Source organism: Macrobrachium nipponense, chromosome 7 (assembly GCF_015104395.2).
Source record: "Macrobrachium nipponense isolate FS-2020 chromosome 7, ASM1510439v2, whole genome shotgun sequence".
Taxonomy (NCBI): Eukaryota; Metazoa; Arthropoda; class Malacostraca; order Decapoda; family Palaemonidae; genus Macrobrachium; species Macrobrachium nipponense.
In genome coordinates, this window is record NC_061109.1 from 46,918,866 (window position 1) to 46,943,098 (window position 24,233).

Consider the following 24,233-nt stretch of genomic DNA (forward strand, 5'->3'; position numbering starts at 1 on the left):
ATATATATTTATATTATATATATATGTATATATATGTATGTATAATATGTATATGTATATAGTATATATGTATGTATATGTATGTGTGTATATATATATATATGATATATATATGATATATATATATATATATACACATACATACATACATGACATATATATATACATACATATACATACATATATATACATATATATATATATATATATATATATATATATATATATATATATATATATATATATATATATAGTATATATATATATATATATATAATCATATATACCTATATATGTATATATATGTATCCGTACCTATGTATGTATATATATATGTATGTATGTCTGTATGTATATATATGTATGTATGTATGTCTGTATGTATTATGTATATATATATATATATATATATATATATATATATATATATAATATATATATTATATATAATATATATATATATATATATAACTTGCAATTATCAAGAAAACAAACTGCTATTTTTTTCACCTTAACCCTGGCAAACTATAGAAAGGGAAAAGCATAGGTTTCAGTTCCATGAAACATAATTATAACCAGGGTAACATTAAACCATAATCCTAATTCAAACTGTTAATCTTCATACTATTTATGTTCAAAAAGATTGCATGAGCAGAACTCAAGCACGCTTGTTTTTCACATACTACAGGATTAAGCTAAAATTTCATACCACTGTATTACTTTCAAGATCATAGGAAACAACAGCATGAATCACTTTTGGCAGCCAATCAATGTAGAAATGCAGTGAAAGATAAGGTCTTTCATCAATGCAAAACATATTCCACCAGCAGCCAATCAATGTAGAAATGCAGTGAAAGATAAGGTCTTTCATCAATTCAAAACATATTCCACCATCATCCTAAGGAGTCTGACAATACACAGAAGAATGACAAAATAGGTTTTGACAATTTTCAACCTCCATGGTGATTTAGAATGAGAATGTCTTAACCTGAGTTGGCAGCCTCCTAAAATATACTGAGTTCATTGTTGAAGAGATAGAGGTATGCATTACGTTTTCTCTTACAATATTTTTCTCAACAACTAAACTCTGATTTCCATATTGCTGTTGCTTAAAATCAGGGGAACAAGTTGCCCACCAAATACCAACATCTACTCTTGGGTTATAGGAAAAAATTTGAGGAACTCTGACTTTCAAAATTCTAACTTGAATCTTTTCCTTTCCTTAAGCTATATCAAGTTTTTTCTCCCGAACAAAAAAATAAAATTTTCAGCTCTTATTTTCCTTGGTCATTTCATAATGATTCAAAAAAGGCTTGTGGGCTTTCTACTCAGTTCCTTAGTTTTCATATGCACTTTACAGTATTTTATGCTCCCAGGGTCCGTCCATACCATGCTGTTCACACAGCTGAAATAATCTTCACGAATGAGTCCTTGAGGAATTTCCCAGTGAAATGGCTCTAGAATTTAAGTCTTTCTATATACAATTGCAATGGCATTTTTCTTGGTTATGGCATCCTTTCTTATTTTACATTTAGTTTCTGGCATTGTAACTAACTGCTGTGCTAAATGTCGTTGCAACAAACAAACGAGTAATTCCCACTAGAAACAGATCAAAGATCTACAAATTCACAAGATTAAATTTTTTCTTTTAGAAAAGCAATTCTTACCTTCTTAGAAACCATACCTCTTCTTTTTACATTTACTTACAAATTAAAAAACAGAAAAGAAATGCTTCTTTATAAGTTAAATTCATGTATATATTCATATATGATGTGAATTTGTAAGTTTAATACGAATTGTAGTAATAAAGGTACCAATCTTTCTTTTACACAGCAGGAGTTATCCTAATATTGCAGTATTAAAGTTACTAATCATTCTCTTACACTGCAGGAGTTTTCCCCTTTCATAGTCTTATGAGTTCCCTTTTTCCACTCGGCAATAAACATGCACAAATATAAACATTTATAATCATCAACACACACACACACACACACAAATCAAACATGAGACTATTAAATGCCAAGGTGTATAAGCTATTCAGATTACTTAAAAAACCTATTATATTGTGGTCTAAAATATAAGCATCTTGTAAATGTTATTTTTATTGTAAATATATATGTACCCTCATGACATTAAAAATAAAAAATAAGTAACCTTGGAGCCTTTATCCCAATGGCTAGGTTTTGGAAAACTTTGGATGAGTAAGTTGCATCTCCTAACCTTACCACAAATCAACTTGTCGCAATGGTCCCAAATGACCCCTTTATGATAAGTCTACAAATTAACTGACAAATATTAACATTATTGTAATAACCGTTTTTAGGTCAGCGTTTTCCTATGGGGTAATTGGTAAAATGAGCTTTCTCTACCCTTGTCCCTCTTCCACAATTTCTGCCTAAACTCCCCATCTAGTCTGAATCTTCATCTAAACACTTCTTCCACAATCTTCTGGTCATTCCACCAGGCCTTTGTACTGCTACTTCAAAACCTTCTACTTTCCTGATGAATAGTTCAAAATCCCTTCTAATCATATGTTCAAATAGTCTCAGGAATGACATAAAAGTATTTGTAAAGAAATGGTTTAGTTACTCATATGTATACGTATATCACAGTTTTGGGAAAAAGTTAGTATGAATCTCGAGTTAGTTATGAATGCTTTCCACTTCATTTTGCAATAGTTTTCCAGATGATCATACACACATCACCACACATTGTACTATTACGTATATACAACTAAATGTCAGTACCTTCAGTACTTTAGGAGACACCATAATGTACTAGGTAGTCAACTCTTGGTATTTTTTATGAATGCTGAAGAACAAAATTCAGCAATTCCTTTTCATCTTACAGTATTTTTCCATAAGATAATTTTTCAAAATACTCAAATAATAATACTGATTATTTACAGACATCAATCTGTGGAAAAATAAAACTTAAAATAAAAAAGCTCGCTTGAGAGAATAGATAAGGTTACCCTTTACTGTCATGGGTCATACTTCACAAAAATGGTATTCCTTGTCATAATTAGATGACACCAACTTCATATATCAGCAGATTACTTTAAAATATGCATTTCCTCATTGGTAATAAATACTAAAAGAAGAAATATTAACTTTACTTACAGAAACTTCTAAAGAGTTGCCTTGATTATTGTCTAGGTGAGTGTTAAGAAGTGAGAATTCTTGATGTAAAGTCATAGGGTGGTTCATACTTGGTAAAGTAGAGGACATACCCACACTAATATTGCCAGACTTGCTTGGAGTAGACACATCTATTGGAAATTAAAAAGAAAAATACATAAATAATCCAGAAAAAGTAACCAATCACACAACAAACAAAAGTTTTTTTTCTTTTTCTTTGAGTTTAAACAATCCAGAAAGAGTAACCAATCACACATCGAACAAAAGTCTTTCCTTTGAGATAAAACCATGTCCCAAAGTAAAATGGCCATATGAAAATGAAAATAATTTGCAAAATTTATAATATTTATAAAAAGGCCCTACCTCAATGTCAGAAGATATATCTATTTTACTACCAAAACCTTCAGCTTAAGGTTTGAGTATGATCACAGAATAAGGTTTTGTTCTTTCATTTCAATTATGAATAATAATTGACTGGATACAGTCTGACAAACTGAGAACACTACAAAAATTAAAGCCAGATCAAAGTGCAAAAATACATTACAATAAAACAAAAAGTATTTCATAGAACTTGAAACATTTCAATAAATAAAAATCTACATTTCACAAAGGAAGTTGTTACTCATAACAACTGAATATCCTAACTAGATAATATTTACAATCAACATACACACGAAGTGAAACTTACTGGGCAAACTCTCCATAAGCTGTGTTGAAGTTGGGGTACTAGCCAGAGTTGATTCTGGAGTGGGATCTAAATGTACAGTTGCATCTGATTCTTGATGTGATGACTGAGGCAGTTCTGTAGATGGTACCGGAGTACTTCTTGATGCATCAATGTCCTTACAAGACACTCCAGTTACCATGGATGACACCTCTTGCATGATTTTAGGAATGCTTTGTGGCTGCTCTGGTATGCACCCTACCATATTTAAGAGAAAAAAAGTACCATCAACTAGGTAAAAATATTCATGGATTTCTCTAAGCAGTAAGATTGGAAAAGTAAAAATTTAGTCAAATAAAAGATATAAAGAAAGTTGCTATCCATATCCCCTTTCAGCACAAGTACAACTGGTCCTGGATAGACTACATTCTGATATAATTTTTTTATTCTTGAAATCATATGGCCGACACGTCACCCTCCTTTCAACTTTCACATAGTTTACAGCAATGATAATGAAGTAGGTTACATCTAGTACTCTAGTATTTTCTGTACCTTTTCATAAGAATCAATTTTCCTCCATAAAAACCAACAGTATAAGAATAAACCCCCATGTAAAAAGATATAAAATTTGTCTCATATATCATAAAAACTTAATTTGATGAACAATTTACAGCTGAATCATAAACTTTTGCACAACAAACTACATAAATAACATCCTAAAAACCGACAGATTTTTATATCAATTTGTAATTTTCATAGCTAACAAGCCTGGGGTCTTAACAATGGGATATTTTTCAAGCGCAGCTAGTAACCAGTTATTACAATCAGAGATTGTAAGCAAGGAATCTGTGATATTTGGCTTTTCCAGACAATTCCTAACCTGACTAACTTCTTTTTGCTGGATAATAATTCATGTAAATGCAGTAAAATCAACCAAACTTTACAAATAAAATTAGCTAAGAATTTTTAAATATTTATAGTAACTTTTTGGGTAAGTGCTTGTACAAAGGATGTATTAGGAAGTGGAAATTAAATCATGATGATACAACAGTTGCAAGATATTTAAGGAATTAACATTAAGTTACCACTTAATCTATTGTGTTAAACTCTCATCCTGGGAACTTTTTATACTATTTTTTTTTTCAAAGTCATCATCAGCCTTCAGTTTTTTTAACTGCATATTTTGATATTTGTATCAACTTTCCTCAACAAAATTCTATTTGCTTACAGACAAGATAGGGAATACCAAGTGATTAGTTTTATTATACAGTAGCATTCTCAAAGAAGCACATGCAAACATCAATGAAAAGTACGCTTCAACAATTCAGTTATCTTTCTTATATGTAGCATATCATTCCAACATTAACCTTCCATAATTAAAAATTTCCAACATATCAACAAAACCTTGTGTACCATTTTGCAGTTCAGTTCAGCAAGCATATGAAAATACTATACTGAGAAATCTTTCTAAAGCAACAAGTAAAACCTCAATCATGAAGTAGTGCTCCAGAAACTTGATCAAATGAAACTGACCAGATTTAAAGAGGCTCCTCTTTCCGGGCCAAGTAATACACACCAAAAAAAGTCTGTGGAAACAGCTCCTCACCACCGATCCCTATACAAATGTACAAAATGTTAGTACCATGCTCAAGGATGCCAAACAAAACACAAATTCCTGAAGTCAAGATGGCCTGGGTATTACTGTCTCAATCCTCTCTTGTAGCATAAAAACAGAGAGAGAGAATAATCTAAGTACAGTGAAAATAATGAGAAAGAGAAATAAAAGGAGAGAGAATAAGTACAGTGAAAATAACGAGAAAGAGAGAGAGACAGAATTGAGCTTTGGTGTGTGAGCCAGAATTCGATCAACAAGCCTAGACGTAACAAAACCTTAGTCACGGGAAGTTGGACCATAACACCATCGCAATGGAAATCTTAAGACCTTCATAAAATCTTTGACCTGTGACCTCGCACCAGACTTACTCAGTTTCTATCTAGAATGCAGCTCCACCTCCAGGAGGAGGTATTAAGATGTTAAATTATTGACTCGGCCTGGAAGAAGAGGAATTAACGTGTTAACCCCACCTAAAAGGGGACGGGGAAAGATAAGGGAAATATATGCTCCTCGAATCAAGAATCCAGTTGAGCAGAGAACTAGAACCTACACCGCCTTAGAAGGTTGGACCGAATTCGAACCAAGGGTGGCTGAATTTCAGAACGCCAGAAGTAAAGAGAGAGGACCGGCAGCCGTCGTACAGTAAAGAAGCAATAACATTGCCAGGGTCCAAAATAGATTTATAATGTTTGTAGCTGTAACTTGTATTCTTTGTAACAGTAAAGAAAGAAACTCTGCCGTTCGTCTCATTCAAACTTCTCCTGAGAGACTAAGACTATATTATTACTAATCCAGAACTAACATTAAGAAGAAGCATAAAGTCAAACATAGAACTAGACCGCAGAAATAATCAAGAAGAAAGAAGCGGGTAAGAGAACATAAACTCGAACATTCTACCTTATAAAAGGCACAACACTAGTTTTATCACAGAATTCAAATAACAAAAAACTTACCCATAGTGACTCGCCACAATTTACGCAACAGCACCCATCTCAATAACACTTCATCGTAAATAATAAAAAAATTCACATCCAATTGTTTTAAACATTAACAGAATTCAGAATAAAAGAACTATATACCTCTCAAAAAGTATTATTTAAATTACTAAAACATTACTACTTACCATCATTTACACATTTAATGGCCTCTCCTTCCACAGGTAGTGGACTATCTATGTTAGAGTCTAACTTTTCCACATCTGCTTCTGATTCCCCTACAAATTAAAGAAAAAAAATAAAATAACACTCCATTATAATTAACTTCATAAGTTCATTAAATTTACAAGAAAATATACTAGAACTATGAATTACTCTTGGTACATGAAGAAGTAAAAAACTAACCACAAACTAAACACTTACACCTCCACTGAACATCTTTCTTAACACTACACAAAAGTCAAATAATCATAATCTCTATTGCCTTTCAAATTACATATGGTTAACATTAAAGGTATTTTACGACTTAAGATTAAATTGCTAATTAGGCATTTCCACATACAAAACCAGACCCAATAACAACAAAATTTATATACCTTGCATAATAGGTGGTTCACTAGCCAGTTCACTGTCTGTGCTCTCCATCAGCATACTTTCATCTTCAGCTTCATGGCCACACATCTGAAAAAATTATGATATGCCATAACATAAATATTACAAATACAATGTTTTCAAATTACATAAATTTTTCAATATATGGCAAACTCATTAATAACATACTACCCTTGCATGCAACAAAAACCCAGAAACACCGACTTGTACTGTTCTGAGATTGCAAGGCCAACACTGCACATGCCCAGACTTGCATATGACATATAACCCCATTAATCTCATGTTGCCTGAATAACAATTAAAGAGAAGAGATTGTGATGTCAAATAAGACAGCACAAGAACTGAAGATGATAAGATCCTCCTATGTAAGAAAAAGGGTAATAGTGTATATAAAAGTGATATGCAGTCTGTAACGGCTCTCTAATGAAATAAAATACACTACTTCAAGAAGGCGGATGAGAGAAAGTACTTAACACTGAACATTTATCAGAACTTCAAGCAATATGAGCCTTGATTACTTTTATCACTGATATAAAGTTAATGCTTTTGTTTAAAATTTATATCTAGAATTCTAAAGAAGCACAAAATTACAAGTGTCTTTGAACCCTTTTATAGACAAATTCACAATGAATCCATTGCTTGATCATTCAAAGAATCCATTGCTTAATCATTAAAGAAAAATACACTGTAATATGAAGTTGCTGTTTTTTGGAAAAGTTGAGGAAATATGGCACATTTTTAATCAATTTGTAGTTTTCATAACAAACCTGAGGTCTTAACAATAAGATAAATCTTCTGGTGCCAGCTGGAAACTGGTTAAAACACAATCAAAGATTGCATACACAAAGAATCTGTGGCATCTGGCATCTAATTTGTAAAAGAAGTTGAGAGTGGTCACTGACCACGCACGAACTCCCTGTTGCATTTAGTCTTTCTTCCGACCCAGGATTACCAGATAGGCAGCTAGAGGTGAGCTGTCAACAATAAGACCTCAGGCTTGTTAGCTATGAAAACTACAAAATGATTAAAATTTTGTCATTTGTTCATATGCTGGTCCATCTCCCAAAGGGATTTTGCCTCTTCAGGCAGAGAGGGGACAGCTACATTTTGTTCTTTAGCATTTTACATTTGTTATCTTGAAGATATTTTGAAAACATTTGTATTATGACATTAATGTTTTATTTATCAGTGATTTTATCTTGTTACACATTTTCTGGGAACGTGGTAATGTTTTAGCCTTTCAGAATTGGTGTGCTTCGGGACATTCAAGACATTAGACGTTCGTGTTGCAGACATTCTTATGCTGTCACTCGACTTTCTAGCATAGGAGTATTCCTACACTTCCTCAACGTGAATTTTAATGGCAGATGATCTCCGATTGAGTTGTCAACCCTGCTTCTCGCCTTGAAGTTGGGAGCATTTAGGGAGGCAAATCCGAGAAGTACACTGAGGCAATGTGAAAAAAACACCTTTACAAACCAGTAAAAGTAACACAAGATTGTATACAACAAAACTCACACAAAACATTCATTGGCTGTCATGAATGGAAGAGGCACAACATAAATAAATCACAAAAAATATAAATTCTTAATTATATAATAAAGAGCAAATCAGACAAATTCATAAGGGAAACTTAGTTAATGATCAGGAAAACAGAACAAAGCTCTGAAGTTAAAAGGCTCCCATAAGCCAAGATCACTGAAAAATTGAAATATAACAAAGATAACTATGCAACAACATAATTGATGCACAAATAAACTGCAAAGACCTACTCTTCCCTAACCACACAGGAAAGAGAATGATAATTCTTCAAAATCAATCAAACCCTTGCCATTTACCAGTTCACTTACAAAACAATGTGTACAACAGCTGCTGAGTAAGAGAACAACCTTGAAATCTATCACTGCTGGCACTATTGCAGTATTCCAGGCATTCTCTTCCATGTACAAGACATACCTAAGCTTTCTCCTTCACCTTGGTTTCAAGCTTTATTCTCAACAATAACATCTTACAGTTCCACTGTCATAACATGATTCATGTTCATCTAAGAACACAGGATATAAGACAATGTATGATCTTACTTTCATATGGAACTTCAGTCAATTTGACTCCCAAATTTTATTCAACCTCCCCATTCTTTGACTTTTAACCCTTAAACGCCGAAGCAGTATTTTAAAAATCGTCTCCCATATGCAGGCGGCGTTCGCGTGTGAGCGCCGAAGCGGAAAAAATGTTTTTTCAAAAAATCACAGCATGCTTTGTTTTCAAGATGAAGAGTTCATTCTTGGCTCCTTTTTTTGTCATTGCCTGAAGTTTAGTATGCAACCATCAGAAATGAAAAAAAATATCATTATTATATATAAATATTGGGATATATGACAGTGCAAAAAAAAAAATTCTTATATAATTGTATACAAATCCGCACCGTGAGCAAAACAGTTAAACCTAACGAGGTAATTTTTTTTTATTGTACACTAAATTGCGATCATTTTGGTGTATAACACATTGTAAAACAATCAAGGCAACACAGAGAAAATATTATCACAAAATGATGCATTGATTCGTAATGCGCGGACGTAAAAAAACCCGTTTTCAAAAATTCACCATAAATCGAAATATTGTGCTAGAGACTTCCCGTTTGTTGCAAAATGAAGGTAATTGATTGAATATTACTAAACTGTAAGTGTTGTAGCTTACAATTGCAGTTTTCGACCATTTTGGTCGAGTTAAATTTGACCAAAGGACAAATTTTTCTATTTATCGTTATTTATATAAAAAAATTTCAAAACTGATAAAAGCTACAACCATGGGTTGTTTTTAGTTGTATTCTAAATGAAATTATGCACATTTTCATATATAAAACTTTATGCTACGGCTAATTTAAAATGGTGCAAACATTACAACAATTGGACGAAAAAATTTATGATTTTTTCGGAAGAGTTACCACACGGGTACAAGGAAAAAGTTTAATTCATAAATTCACCATATTTTGAAATATTGTGTTAAGAGACTTCCAATTTATTGCAAAATAAAGGTAAATGATTGAATATTACTAGAATGTAATAGTTTTAGCTTACAATTGCGTTTTTTGACCATTTCGGTAGAGTCAAAGTTGACCGAAGGTTGAAATTTTGGCACATCGTTATTTATATGAAAATATTTCAAAACTGATAAAAGCTACAACCATGGGTTGTTTTTAGTTGTATTCTACATGAAATTGTGCACATTTTCATATATAAAACTTTATGTAACAGCTAATTTAAAATGGTGCGAACATTAGGACAATCGGACGAAAAAAGGGATTTTGACGTAAGGAAAAATCTATTTCTGGGCTCAGCTCGTGTCGCTGCGCGAAATATCCTTTAATCTATTATTTCTAGGGTAAATGTACTAACACATACCAGAGAATAAATAAAATAAAGAAAAAGGTCAGTATAACTGACTCGCTCACCCTCCAAGAGGGTGTCGGTATGAACACTAGGCGAGTGAGACCACTACCACGAGCCAAATACCAATAGAAATCTCCCACAACAAAAACCCTCCATGAGGAGAGCTACAGCGCGGACGTAAGGAAATTTTTTTTTTTTTCATAAATTCACCATAAATTGAAATATTGTGCTAGAGACTTCCAATTTGTCTCAAAATAAAGGTAAATGATTGAATATTACTAGAATATAAGAGTTTTAGCTTACAATTTCGTTTTTCGACCATTTCGGTAGAGTCAAAGTTGACCAAAGATTGAAATTTTGGCACTTATCGTTATTTATATGAAAATATTTCAAAACTGATAAAAGCTACAACCATGAGTTGCTTTTTGTTGTATTCTACATGAAATCACGCACATTTTCATATATAATACTCCATGTAATGGCTAACATAAAATGGTGCAAAAATTATGTCAAAGTGACGAAATAATTTCTGAGATGTGTCGCTGATGCTTTTTAGTGCAAGAAGAAAGAAATTCGCGCTTGCGCGCCTGGGTAACGATTGTAAACAAAACAACGCCTTGATCTGTGAGCTCCCAGCATCTCCCAAGGCACGTGATTCAAAAGTTTTTGCTTAGTAGGGCTATAACTATTTTTCCGCAAATTTTTAAAAAACTTTTTTATATCGAAGTACCATACGTCCAATCGGCACCCAACAGACAATTTATATCGAAGTTTAATACGTCCAATCGGCGTTAAAGGGTTAATTTTAAAAAAATAAATAGAAATGAGAACACACTGTGAAATGAATAATGAAAAGTGATACATGGGCACACAGTTCATCCTTTGTGAAGCTGCACCTAAGAACAAGGGATAAAGCGGAACATCACAAATAAATCTGGCAGAGTATGGAATGTGGGGGGGGGGGGGGGGGGGGGGGGGGGGGGGGGTCCTCTTGATCATGAATAGCGATAGGTGGTGAAATAGATTTTGTTGCATAAGGAAAAAAAGGAAACATCATTATTACTTCACAGAGCCTTACTTCATCAATGACGCACTAAATATAAACAGATGCCTAGTTAAATAATGCATATTTCATATGCTGATAATGAAAGCAGCTTCTATGAACTGCTGTTATTATCAGTATATGAAGTTCCGAATTTTTCTACACTAGTAGGCAAATTTTAAAATGAAAAATTGATGCCAAACTTTTATGAAGTAAGGTCTCAAATACTGAGGTAACTATTATCTTGTCAATAGCTGGTCAACAACTCCTCAGGATACATTTAATATATTATATATATATATATATATATATATATATATATATATATCTATATATATATATATATCTATATGTATATATACATAGATACTATACATAGGTAAAGCTTCACTGACGTTCCTGGGTTTGAAAGGATGCACGGGTTTGCGCCCTGGTCCAGGCAAGTCTATTATCGAGAAAAATTCCCCTTCGGTTAAGCATATATGAAAATATATTAATTCCGAGGTAGAGCGAATTGATATTAAAGGACATTGTAGCTCGATATATATATATATATATATATATATATATATATATATATATATATAATATATATAAATATTAGTATATCTATATATAATATATGTATATATACATAGATATATACATAGGTAAAGCTTCACTGACGTTCCTGGGTTTGAAAGGATGCACGGGTTTGCGCCCTGGTCCAGGCAGTCTATTATCGAGAAAAAATTCCCCTTCGGTTAAGCATATATGAAAATATATTAATTCCGAGGTAGAGCGAATTAGATATTAAAGGACATTGTAGCTCTAGATAATATATATATATATATATATATATATATATATATATATATATATATATATATATATATATATATATATATATATTATATATCAAATTACTAGAAATTCTTAGAAAATAATTTGCCATGTTGAGCAACTTTCAGAAATACCATGGTAATAACAGATCTTACAATAAAATCCTATAAACGCTACCAGCAACATTGATATATTTTAAAAATGCTTGACAGTTTTGCAGGACTTAAATGTAAAACTAACCAACAGTTTCATGTCTCAGAAAAGGGTTACATAAAACTCACTTCAACAAAGCTTTCATTTGCATCACAGGAAAAATAAATGTAACTTACTCTCTGTAACTGATGGTCAATATTCCATATCCGAAGGCTATGATCACGAGCCCAAGATACCATCTGAATGTCCCCAGGATTACTTAAACTTTGCCTCCATTCAAATTCCAAGACAACATCTGTATGCCCAACAAAAGTATGAGCTGGTGCACCGACATCAGTCACAGACCACAAAAGTAAAGAGTTTTCACCCCTCCTCAACTGTGGCATAACAACAGTAACTACTCCTTCACCAAAAGGCTGAAAAGCAAAGAATCATTAGCTTCTCACCTCAAAAGCATGTTTAAAAAATTTTCCACCAAATGAATGGGTCAAATATCTAATAAAAATGTTTTATTGCACAAAGTTCTTGAAGATCCTGGTGTCTGCATACAAGTACAATTTTTCAAATTATTCAAATGATTAGTACTATATCTCCTCTCAATCAAACATTCACAACCATATATAGTAGCACCTCGTGCTTCAAACTTAATCCGTTCCAGAGGGCTGTTCAAAGTAAGATTTGTTCGAAATATGAAACAAATATCCCCATAAGAAATAAAGTTCCCCTTTTAACATTTTTCTTATTATTAATGTGATCAAAAGTTAAATTCGAGTGTAAAGTAATGAAACAGTACGTTATATGAAGTAAAATTTTCTAAATATGACAATTTGTCGAAAATTGCATTTTTCCTAACTATACAAACCTGAGGTCCTTTAACAATAGGAAGGTAACTAGCGGCAGCTGGGACGGTCGTAAGCTTCGAACAAGGGGAGAATGGTAGTTAACTGCTTGTCCGATCGTGCGCGCGCCCGCGCGCCCGAGAGGTGAAGAATCACTTTTGCTTTAGGCCCATGCAAAAAGTTGCCAGAGTGAGGGGTGGCATGAGGTGGGACTATATGGTCAAGGACCCCTCAGGTTTGTATAGTTAGAAAAATGCAATTTTCGACAAATTGTCATTTGTTCCGATACGTAATACAAACCCTCGGTCCTTTAACAATAGGAAGACTCACTTCTTGGTGGGAGGAATCTGAGTCTTTTTGGTGAACAGACTGGTGTTCGTCCAACCCTGGAGTGCCTCCCTGGTCGTAAGAGCAAGGGAGGGATCCAAACCTCTGTCCGATTGATCGGGGTGTGCACCGCAGGATCAATGGTCAGACCTCTGGGCCAAGTACTAAGAGAGAGGCAAGCGTATCTCTTCGTACCAGCAAGCAAGAACTTGTTCCTGTTTGCAAGAGACAATCATAAAATGATGGGTTTGTCTCAAATTGGCATCCACTTCCTCCCCCTTGTTGGAGGAAGTGGTGGATATTTACTCCTATCCCTACTGAAAGGGATAGGATGGTGCTCTTTATTGATTATCTCCCACCTTGCATCTCGTCCTTACCCAGCAGGGTGACGACCGTGTCCCTCTACCCAGAGGTAGAGGGAAGAAAAAGATGGGAAGAGGAGCCAGTCACACTCTCATTCCTCATCCATTCTTACGGTCACACCAGGACTCGATGCTGTTCAGCCTGCGAGGGTCTGGGTTAACTACACAACGTGTTGAGCAACCACCACGGTTCCCAAGGAAAAAGATCCAAGGAACTGTGGGCAATATCCCGAAGGTAGAAGGAGGTGCATGCGGTCCAGTTGGACCAGGCGCCTGCCTTCATTACCTGCGCCACGGAGAAGTTCTTGCGGAACGCGAGAGAATGATGAAGAGGCGTCCACACTCATCCTGGGTGTCGAGTTTCTTCAGACAGCTCCGTCGCGCCTTCACAGGACACAGCAGCATAGCCTTCGTATCGGAGGCGGTGAAGTCCATTAGGGAGGGTATTGTGAAGTACTCGAACCAATCGTCAGTTACCGAAGGGTTCCGAGTCGGTACAAAATCGAGCGTCACAAATCCCCATCCCTTTGTGCTTGACTTCTCAAGAGAAGTCATGCAGTTACCTAAGACGAAAAGAAGGGGATAGTCGTATGACCTATCCCTCTTCTCGACTTTGGTTATGTACAGTACTCATACTGACAATCTATTAACCCTCTTACGCCGGAGCCCTAAAAATCAAAACGTCTCCCGTATGCCGGGCCTGGTTTGGAGTGAGCGCGGAAGTGGAAAAAATAATTTTTTCAAAAAATTAACAGCGCGCGTACTTTTGAAGATTAAGAGTTCATTTTTGGCTCCTTTTTTTTGTCATTGCCTGAAGTTTAGAATGGCAATCATCAGAAATGAAAAATAATATCATTATCATATGTAAATAATGCGATATATTGGTAGCGAAAAAACAAAAAAATTTCATACATAATTGATTCAATCAACGCTGTGCAGAAAACGGTCAAAGCTAACCAGTTACTTTTTTTTGCGTTGTATTGTACACTAAATTGCGATCATTTTGATATATAATACATTGTAAAACAATAAAAGCAACACCGGAAAAATATTATCACAAAATGATGTACGAATTCGTAACGAGCGGACGTAAAAAAATGTTATTTTCAAAATTCACCGTAATTCTAAATAATGTTCTAGAGACTTCCAATTTGTTTCAAAATTAAGACAAATGATTGAATATTACGATACTGTAAGAGTTTTAGATTAGAATTGCAGATTTCGACCATTTCGGACGAGTTAAATTTGACCGATGTCGAAATTTTAATATATATATAATTTTTTATATGGACATATTTCGAAGATGGAAAAAGCTACAACCTTCAATTAATTTTTATTGTATTCTTCATGAATTTGCACACATTTTGATATATGAAACTCTATAAAAAGGCTAATATGAAAAGGAGCAAATATTAGGATAATGCCATGTACGTATTTTCGGAGACTTGCAGCCGCGAATCGGCGCGCGGAGTGAAGGTAAATATATTTTTTCAAAAATTCACCATAAATCACAATATTGTTTTAGAGACTTCAAATTTGTTTCAAAATGAAGAAAAATGACAGAATATTACTAGGCCGTAAGAGTTTTAGCTTACAATTGCGTTTTTTGTTTTTCAACTATTTCGGTAGAGTCAAATTTGACCGAACGTGGTTTTTTTTCTATTTATCGTGATTTATATGCAAATATTTCGAAAAAAGAGAAAAGCTACAACCTTCAATCATTTTTAGTTGTATTCTACATGAAATTACGCACATTTTCATATACAAAACTTTATGTAACAGCTAATTTTAAATGGTGCAAACATTTCGACAATCGCACAAAAAAATTCTGATTTTTCGGAAGTTACCGCGCGACGTAATGTTTTTTTTTCATAAATTCACCATAAATCGAAATATTGTGCTAGAGACTTCCAAGTCGTTGCAAATGAAGGTAAAATGATTGAATATTACTATAATGTAAGAGTTTAGCTTACAATTGCGTTTCTCGACCATTTCTGTAGAGTCAAAGTTGACCGAAGGTTGAAAATTTTTGCACTTATCGTTATTTATATGAAAATATTTCAAAACTGATAAAAGCTACAATCATGAGTATTTTTTAGTTGTATTGTGCATGAAATTGCGCACATTTTCATATATATACTTCATGTAAAGGATAATTTAAAATGGTGCAATAATTATGTCAAGTGACGAAATAATTTCCGAGATGTGTCACTGATACTTTTTAGTGCGATAAGAAAGAAATTCGCGCTTGCGCGCCTGCGTAGCGATTGTAAACAAAACAACGCCTTGATCCGTGAACTCCCAGCATCCCCCAAGGCGCGTGATACAAAAGTTTTCGCCTGGTAGGCCTATAAGTATTTTTCCGCGAATTTTTAAAAAAACTTTTTTGAGCCGACGTATGATACGTCCAATCGGCATACGGGAGACATTTTGACTCGACGTTTAATACGTCCAATCGGCGTAAGAGGGTTAAGACGAAGTAATGATTGCTCTGGAACAACCGAACTAAGTCCACAGCATAGTTCGTAACTGACTCGGGCGCTCTGACAGCTGCCGACTGACTGTTCGGAATCAGTAGAGGCAAGTTGTCCAAGCATCCGGGTAGTCACGTGACCTTCGCCCTTTAAAGAGTTATGCGAGAGACCAAACAAATAAAATATTTGTTAGTCACCGATGCCGGACGGCGCGGCGATGATTCTCTTAATGCATAAGCTCAAAAGGCGAAAGTTAATTGCCTTCAAAAGACCGAGGTCCCTAATGGCAAGAAAATCTCATAGACGTTGAATCTCAGCTTAAGGAGAAACAACACTATGTGACGTTGAAGACGAAGGTAGGCAATGAATGCAACCTACGTCTTCCAGCTGAATCGAGAGAAGGAATCTCAAGATTCTAACCTGTGCTTACAATGACTGAAAACGCTCAACCGCCATTTTTCATTGCTGTCCGGTGTGCAGTGAAAGCGGGCGTTCTTCAGTAATGAAACACAGGGGAGAAGCCGCCTGAAGAACTGCTTCTCATGGGCTGAACGTTTGGAAGTAGAGCTGGCAGGTGTGGGAGTAGGCGATGTCTTTCAATACATCTGCTAATCCGGGGTGAACAATGAACATTGCCACACCTCCGAATACAAGATATTTTGAGGACAAACTCAGATTCCGCAAAAATCATTCGCATTATCGAGATACGATGCAGCAAGAGACTATTACAGAATTCTGTTACCGTGCGGTAAACAGAAAGATGAGAGTCGAATAGATATCTCTGTTTAAAATTCTCGCAATACCGAAGACGATGAATACTAGCGTCACAGCAGTAGATGGTCATTCATGTATGTGAGAATCCCCGTTAATCAGAGACTTAAGTCCGTGATTGTTGGGCAGAGATACGGTTGGTATTCAATCAAAGCAGGTGAGAAAGACATAACCAACCGTCCATCTCAAAGCGGCAGCTGGTACTGAAATGCCTCGGGCAATTCAATACGCAGTAGCTGTCGCTGACTCGTCATCCTGAGTTGCCAAGTAATCCTTTCCACGAAGGAATGCGTTCGGCTAGAACCACCGAGCCATAAAAAGATATGCTCGAGCAATTATATTTAAGCGAAACGAATTTCGGTAAATATAAAAGCTTAAATGGTGTTGTTGTTACAACACCATAAGTATTAAAATTAAAATTGAAACTGGAAACTCCTGGGAGATTGCAGGCAACCCGAGTTGCAGTTCAATTAGAATACTTTTCGTCTAAGTCGCAATCCGTAGAATAACCAGGATATGCGCCTACCCCTCGGACCATTCAACTGCTTAGCAGAATCATGTCGCGAGGTTAATATACGTAGTATATTTGTAGGATTCTGAACAACGATCTCCATCCTAAATTCTTTCCTTCAAGAAAACAAAATAAGGATTGGAGATCGACCACCTTCGGTCTCTATCAAAGAGAGTGAAGAAGTCTTCCTCGAAGGAAAGCTTCAATGGTGAACAGAATACTAAGACGATAGTTCAAGCCAAACTGGATATTCCCGTCCGTTCTTCTCTATTCCAGGTTGGTCGCCTATTGTGAGATAGTCTTCTTTCAGCAGCAGTCTTCTTCCTAATGATAGAAATTCCAGGATTCGAGCATAGGCGAGGTTCCCGATTATCGTGTAACATATCGGGGATTCTCGTCTCGCTCACTTTGGGTTGGACCGTGTCTCGCCTAAGTTGTTTTGGAGATCGTAAGAAACTCTAAAACACTGAATGCGCTAGAAATTCGTAGAATTCTAAGCAGTCTGCGCAACCCCCACCGAATTCGTCAAACGATATCGGCTGGTGGTCCTCTCGATTCCCGTAGAAATCGAGAATGGGGCAGGATCCCTCCTCAACGAACCGGGGCTTACGTCAGGTAGGACCCGAAGGTCCTCCCCGGTAGCGCAGTCCCCAACGTGGAATCCTACAGAGAAATCTCTGTAGGATCCCTCCCCTTTCCCTCGTAGCCGTAAGGAGAGAGGGAATGGGGGAGGAATTGGATACTCGCTCGCCTTCCCAGTGGAACTAGCAGTTGGAGAAGAGTAGGAGCAGCCATCGCCTTGCGGCGATGGCCTCTCAGAGTCTGGGAAAACGTATCGTCAGGAGAAAAACGTTTTCCCGAGGAGGGTTACGAACTCTCACTGTAGGTAAGGGTCTGCCACCACTGTGAACGTCGTCTGGGTGGGGCTGATCGACACCTGACAGGAGAGAGCCGATACCGTCCTCCGACTCATTCCAGTCCTCGTCGAGGTCGAAACCTCTCAGGAGGACCGAAGGAGTATTTAAATACGGTGTCCGAAGACACGTAGAAACGCCGCTGTCGCAGTAGAGGAGGTGGAAGTAGCTTGATCGACCGGCCAGAACTGAGAGAGCCTTCTTGTCCGGAGACGAGAGACTCTGGTTCAAGACAGAATCGGCAAGCTCCGATCGCGGCAAACCCACCGTCGGTTTGGGTTCCCTCTCGGGCCCCAAAACGACTCGAGCAGAGACATGGGCTCTGCTGGTGGGAGCGGCGATCCTTCCCCCAAGTCGTTGTGCTGACGAATCAGTGCAATAACCTGGGCAAAGTTACTCTGAATCTCGGAAGTTACAGCGTCTTGAGGAGTAGGACCATCCAGTCCCTCCAACAAGAGCAGCTCCCAAGACCCTCCTCCTTCAGAAGAAGGACCAGCAACAGATCCCTGACGGTTGCCTCCAATCACTTGCGCGTACGTCCTGGCTGTCCTAAGACCATACCTGGCACGTGCGGCGTCGTGACGGGATCGTGAGCGGCGCATCTCTCACGATCACTCCTATATACCTCGCTCTTCTGGCGTATGCCGAGGAAGTTGAAGGTATCGGAGAGACAGAACTGGACTCTAACAACCCCCCCCCCCCCCCCCCCCCCCCCCCTGACGGTCGCCTCCAATCACTTGCGCGTACGTCCTGGTTGGTCCTAAGACCATACGTGGCACGTGCGGCGTCGTGACGGGATCGTGAGCGGCGCACCTCTCACGATCACTCCTAGCTACCTCGCTCTTCCCGGTGTAGCCCGAGGAAGTTGAAGGTAGTGGAGAGACAGACCTGTGGAGAGACAGACCTGACGCTCCCCCCCCCGCTCGCTGGCAGGACCAGCGTACGTGGGGGGCTGCAGCCAATCACCAACCCGCGGTGGGAATCGATCTGCAGGCCTGGCCGTGCCGCTCACCTGTGGCGAGCTGCTCGACTGAGCACGTCGACCCCGGTCCCGTGCGTCAGACGAGCTGCTGCTGGTCATCGTATCCGCCCGGTCCCTGTGGGAGCGGCGGTCAGGTGACCTGCAGAGCTCACTTTCGCGGTGAGACCGGTGAGCGTCCTCGCGGCACGTCAAACCGCTGGTACCAGCCGAGGCTGGTACCGTCGGTCGAGGGGACCTGGGGGACCTCTTCCCAGCCTCAACCCGTGGCCGGTCAGAGACCGTCACGTCCACCGGAGGTACCGGCTGGTCGCTGCGAGAGCGGCCGCTGGCCTGGCGAGAGTCACCTGAGCGGCTCTCGACAGTCTTCTGCTCCGTGCCTCGGTCATGACGCTGAGCGAACTCAGGCGTCTTAACTTTGGCTGCACGGTCACCCGAAGGAGACCGTACACTCGGAACTTCTCGCGGACGAGAAACCGAGCCGGTACCTGGCTTAGCAGCAGAGCTGCCAAGACCAGGCGAGGGTGTACCAGCGGTAGCCAGCACACCCTTGGTCCCCGTCTTCTTCTTCTTCTCAGAAGGGGAGACGGGCCCCGTTCCCGAAGGAACAGGAGGACCAGCAGAAGAACCCCCCCGTCACACCGGAGTGTGACGAGCCCTTCGAAGTTCACGAAGGAGTCTTCTTAGGGGAAAACCCGGTTACCCGGGTTACCAGCTGGTCGCTGCGAGAGCGGCCGCTGGCCTGGCGAGAGTCACCTGAGCGGTTCTCGCCAGCCTTCTGCTCCGTGCCGTGGTCTTGGCGCCGAGCGAACTCTGGCGCCGAAACTTTGGCTGCACGGTCTCCCGAGGGAGAGCGTACACTCGGGATCTCCTGCGAACGAGAGACCGAGCCGGAACCTGGCGTAGCGGCATCGCCGCTAGCACCAGGCGAGGAAGTACCAGAGCTAACCGATACTCCTCTGGTCCCCGTCTATCTCTTCCTTACGGAAGGGGAGACGGGCTCCGCTCCCGAAGGAGCAGGAGGACCAGCAGAAGGACCCCCCGTCCCACCTCGTCCCACCGAGGTGGGACGGGCCCTTAGAAGTTCCCGAAGGAGACTTCTTAGGGGGGAGAGGCAGCCTTCTTCTTCTTCGGCTTATGGGCCTTAGAAGTCGAAGGGGAAGAGGCAGCAGCAGACGAAGACGAAGATGACACCTTCCTCTTCTTCGTCAGCTCACGCAGGACAGTCGTCAGGTCCTCCATCCAGGCCGGAGTCGGGCCTATTGCCGAAGCAACACGGCCCGACTGCACCTGTCCGGAAGGACCTGGGACTGGGGAAGACACACCATGGGCAGGACCAGCATGGACAGGCGCAGGAACCAGGAGCGACAGGAACAGCAACCAGCTCAGGAGTGGCAGGAACAGCGGCAGCGGTAAACACAGAAGGGACAGCCAAGCCAGTAGCGGGAACCACATCAGCGACAGGTACGGCAGGCCCAGCCATCGCCTCGTAGAATCATCGGCAGCCAGCGGGAAGCTGGTACTGGCGGCCGGTCCAGGGGCGAGCTGCTGGAACAGCGGAAGTCTGGGGCAGGCAACACGAAGAAAACACAGGCGGCGGCGGCATACCCCTCCTCGGTACGGCGGCGACCGGCCCTAGAAGCGGCAGACGGCGTCACCGACACAGCATGGGGAGTGTAGACCAGCGGGGGGAAGCAGCATAAGCGGCCGTGAAGTTGTAGTGGAGACCGCTCCAAGGTCACCGCCCCAGACCTCGCTAGACGCTGCAGCAGATCGTGGATGCTAGGCACGCCCTGCAGCCGCAGTGGCCCATACCTGTCCAAGGTCGTCTCCCACGGATGTAGCACCTGCGGTAGCACAGACAGATTAGTAAGAGGGGTTCCCTCACGCACGGGGGGGAGACATGCCCCACCCCGAACGCAAGGAAGACCCCAAATACAAAATACGAGGAAGCTGAGCGGGGGGGCAGGAAAGAAGACGAAGAATCGGATACCAAGGGAGTCGCGGGAGAGCTTTCCGACGACTTCCTGGCAGACCTTCGCTTCCCCTACCCCCGCACAGCAGTGAAAAGTAATATGAAAATGAAACAGAATACTGCACTTGCGATTCACTTCATAGAACTTAAAGGGGGAAAGATCAATTCCCGGGTAAGAGCGGAAACTTGATCCATAATAATATGATGCTATCATAATTATAAATGAAAATGAACAATACTGCACTTGCGAATTCACTTTCACAGCAATAAATCGTAAGGATTAATTCCCAGGTAAGAGCGGAAATTGATCCAAAATTAAATTTGATGCAATTAATAAATGAAAATGAAAAGAAAACTGCATTGCGAATCCACTTTCATTGCATTCTATTCATACAAAATAAGAGGCTCGTGCCGAGCGCAATCAAGCTCTCGGCAACGAACGCACAGGGCAAAAATATAATGAAAAAGAGTACTTACATCTTTCAATTACACACTTTCGCCCAAAATACATGACTCGGCGCGAGTGCGCCCGCCCTCGGCACCGAGACATAATTAAATTCAATTTCATGAAAAGAGCGGAAATCGCCGCCTCTACGGCGATAGCTCCATGTTGATTCATAATTAAGTAATGAAAATGAAAACAGTGTACTTACAGTTTCATTTTCAAGATCAAACAAGCCATTAGTAGAAAACACAATATAAACAAAGCATACGACGATGAAACGGGCAGAGAGCGATGACGAACACGTCCTTCACACCCGCGGCCGAAAGCAAAAGTGATTCTTCACCTCTCGGGCGCGCGCAGCGATCGGACAAGCAGTTAACTACCGTTCTCCCCTTGTTCGAAGCTTACGACCGTCCCAGCTGCCGCTAGTTACCTTCCTATTGTTAAAGGACCGAGGGTTTGTATTACGTATCGGAACAATTTATTTTTTCTGTGTATGATTTACAAACTGTTTGGTAAAAATGGTGCCAGCAGCTGGGGGATGGAGGGAAGAGAGGCAGGAACCCTTTAAGCAAACCAAATTGGTTGCAGTATGCAGAGGTTGATAAGAAAATCAAATTTATTCACATATTAGGTACAAAGATAATCAAAAGAATCGATATTGTGTGTATAGAGAGAGAGAGAGAGAGAGAGAGAGAGAGAGAGAGAGAGAGAGAGAGAGAGAGAGAGAATCAGCTTGTTTCCACTTGAATCTTAAGTGCATGAAAGAGATTAATTATGCCACAATACATCAACTTACTGTTGCCAAACAGCACTTTTAAAACAAACATGAGGATTTAGCAAACAAATAGGTAAAAAGTCAAAAATGCAAGAAAAAAGTTTTCACAAGGAAGCCGCTTAAACAAATGATCGAAGCCATGCAGAAGCTGAAAGCGGCGCCAGTTTGTTTATTACAGAGCCGAGTTAATTTTACAGTAGTAAAAAAAATCGTAGAAATCAATTGTCACAAGACTGGTATATTATCGTAACAAAAATAAAAGTGATTGGGCAGATCGAGTGTAAGTGAAAGAAATGGGTGAATAATCATCCCAGTCATTCTTTTCTCTCTCTCTCTCTCTCTCTCTCTCTCTCTCTCTCTCTCTCTCTCTCTCTCTCTCTCTCTCTCTCCAACACTGACTCAAAAGCTTTTTTTTTCTTACCTGTATTGCGTTTGTTTTCATGTTTTACCATTATGTTAAATTTATTGTGAAATAAATTTTTCATGTGAATTGGTATTGCTTTCATGTACATATTATAGTAAAGATTTTATGTCTCTTCTCTCCTAAACAATACCACAACAGATAACTTAAAATTATTCATTCATTATTCCTAAAAAATTTAAACGCTCTCTCCCTCTACCTCAAGTTAGCTGTGTATCACCGCAATGACGGATGATTTTGTTAATCAATTGTGCTAAATTTTATTGTGAAAAGCTTTGTTCTTTCACTTACAGTTTTGTTGACATTGCTCAACTAGACCGTCTCACGGCGCACCGAACACTGGCTCAATAAGAATTTTTTTTCCTGTATTGCATTTGATTGTTTTCATATTCTATTATGTTAAATTTATTGGGAAATTCCCTTTTTATGTGAATTGTTACTGCTTTTACATAAATACAGTAATATTTTAACTCTCTCTTCTCCTTCTCTCCTCAACATATCAATGCTCCCTCGTTCAGTCTCAAGCCAGCTGGGCGTGACGTCACCGTGGTTACGTACTATTTTATACATCTTTTATGCTAAATGTTATATTGAAAGCTAAATTTTATATTAAATGCTTTATACTTTTATTTATTTTGTCGAATATTGTTATCATTAACCCTTAAACGCTGAGCCTCTATTTACCAAAGTGTCTTGTCGTATGCCAGCGGCACGCTTAGTTTTTAAGATTAGGAGTTAATTTTTGGCTACTTTTTTGTCATTGCCTGAAGTTTAGTTTAAAACCATCAGAAATTAAAAAAATATCATTATCATATATATATATTGGAATATATGACAGCGCGAAAAAAAAAATTTCATATATAATTGTATACAAATCGTGCTGTGAGCAAAACGGTTAAGGCTAATGAGTTAATTTTTTTTTGTATTGTACACTAAATTACGATGATTTTGGTATATAACATATTGTAAAACAATCAAAGCAACACAGAGAAAATATTATCACAAAATGATGCATGAATTCGTAGCACACGGACATAAAAACAAATCTTTTTCAAAAATTCATCA

At 38.7% G+C, this 24,233-nt stretch overlaps 1 protein-coding gene across 6 annotated transcripts in view; it reads right to left on the bottom strand.

The window, feature by feature from the left end:
• Positions 1-24,233, bottom strand: part of LOC135217454 (GATOR2 complex protein WDR59-like) — a gene marked incomplete in the record, with an annotated part of 356,363 nt that overhangs the window by 226,136 nt on the left and 105,994 nt on the right. For all 6 annotated transcript variants that reach the window (XM_064253332.1, XM_064253330.1, XM_064253331.1 and 3 more), the window contains 5 exon segments: positions 3,123-3,271; positions 3,829-4,062; positions 6,543-6,632; positions 6,951-7,035; positions 12,549-12,788. In XM_064253332.1, coding sequence (XP_064109402.1) covers positions 3,123-3,271; positions 3,829-4,062; positions 6,543-6,632; positions 6,951-7,035; positions 12,549-12,788 — 798 coding nt within the window.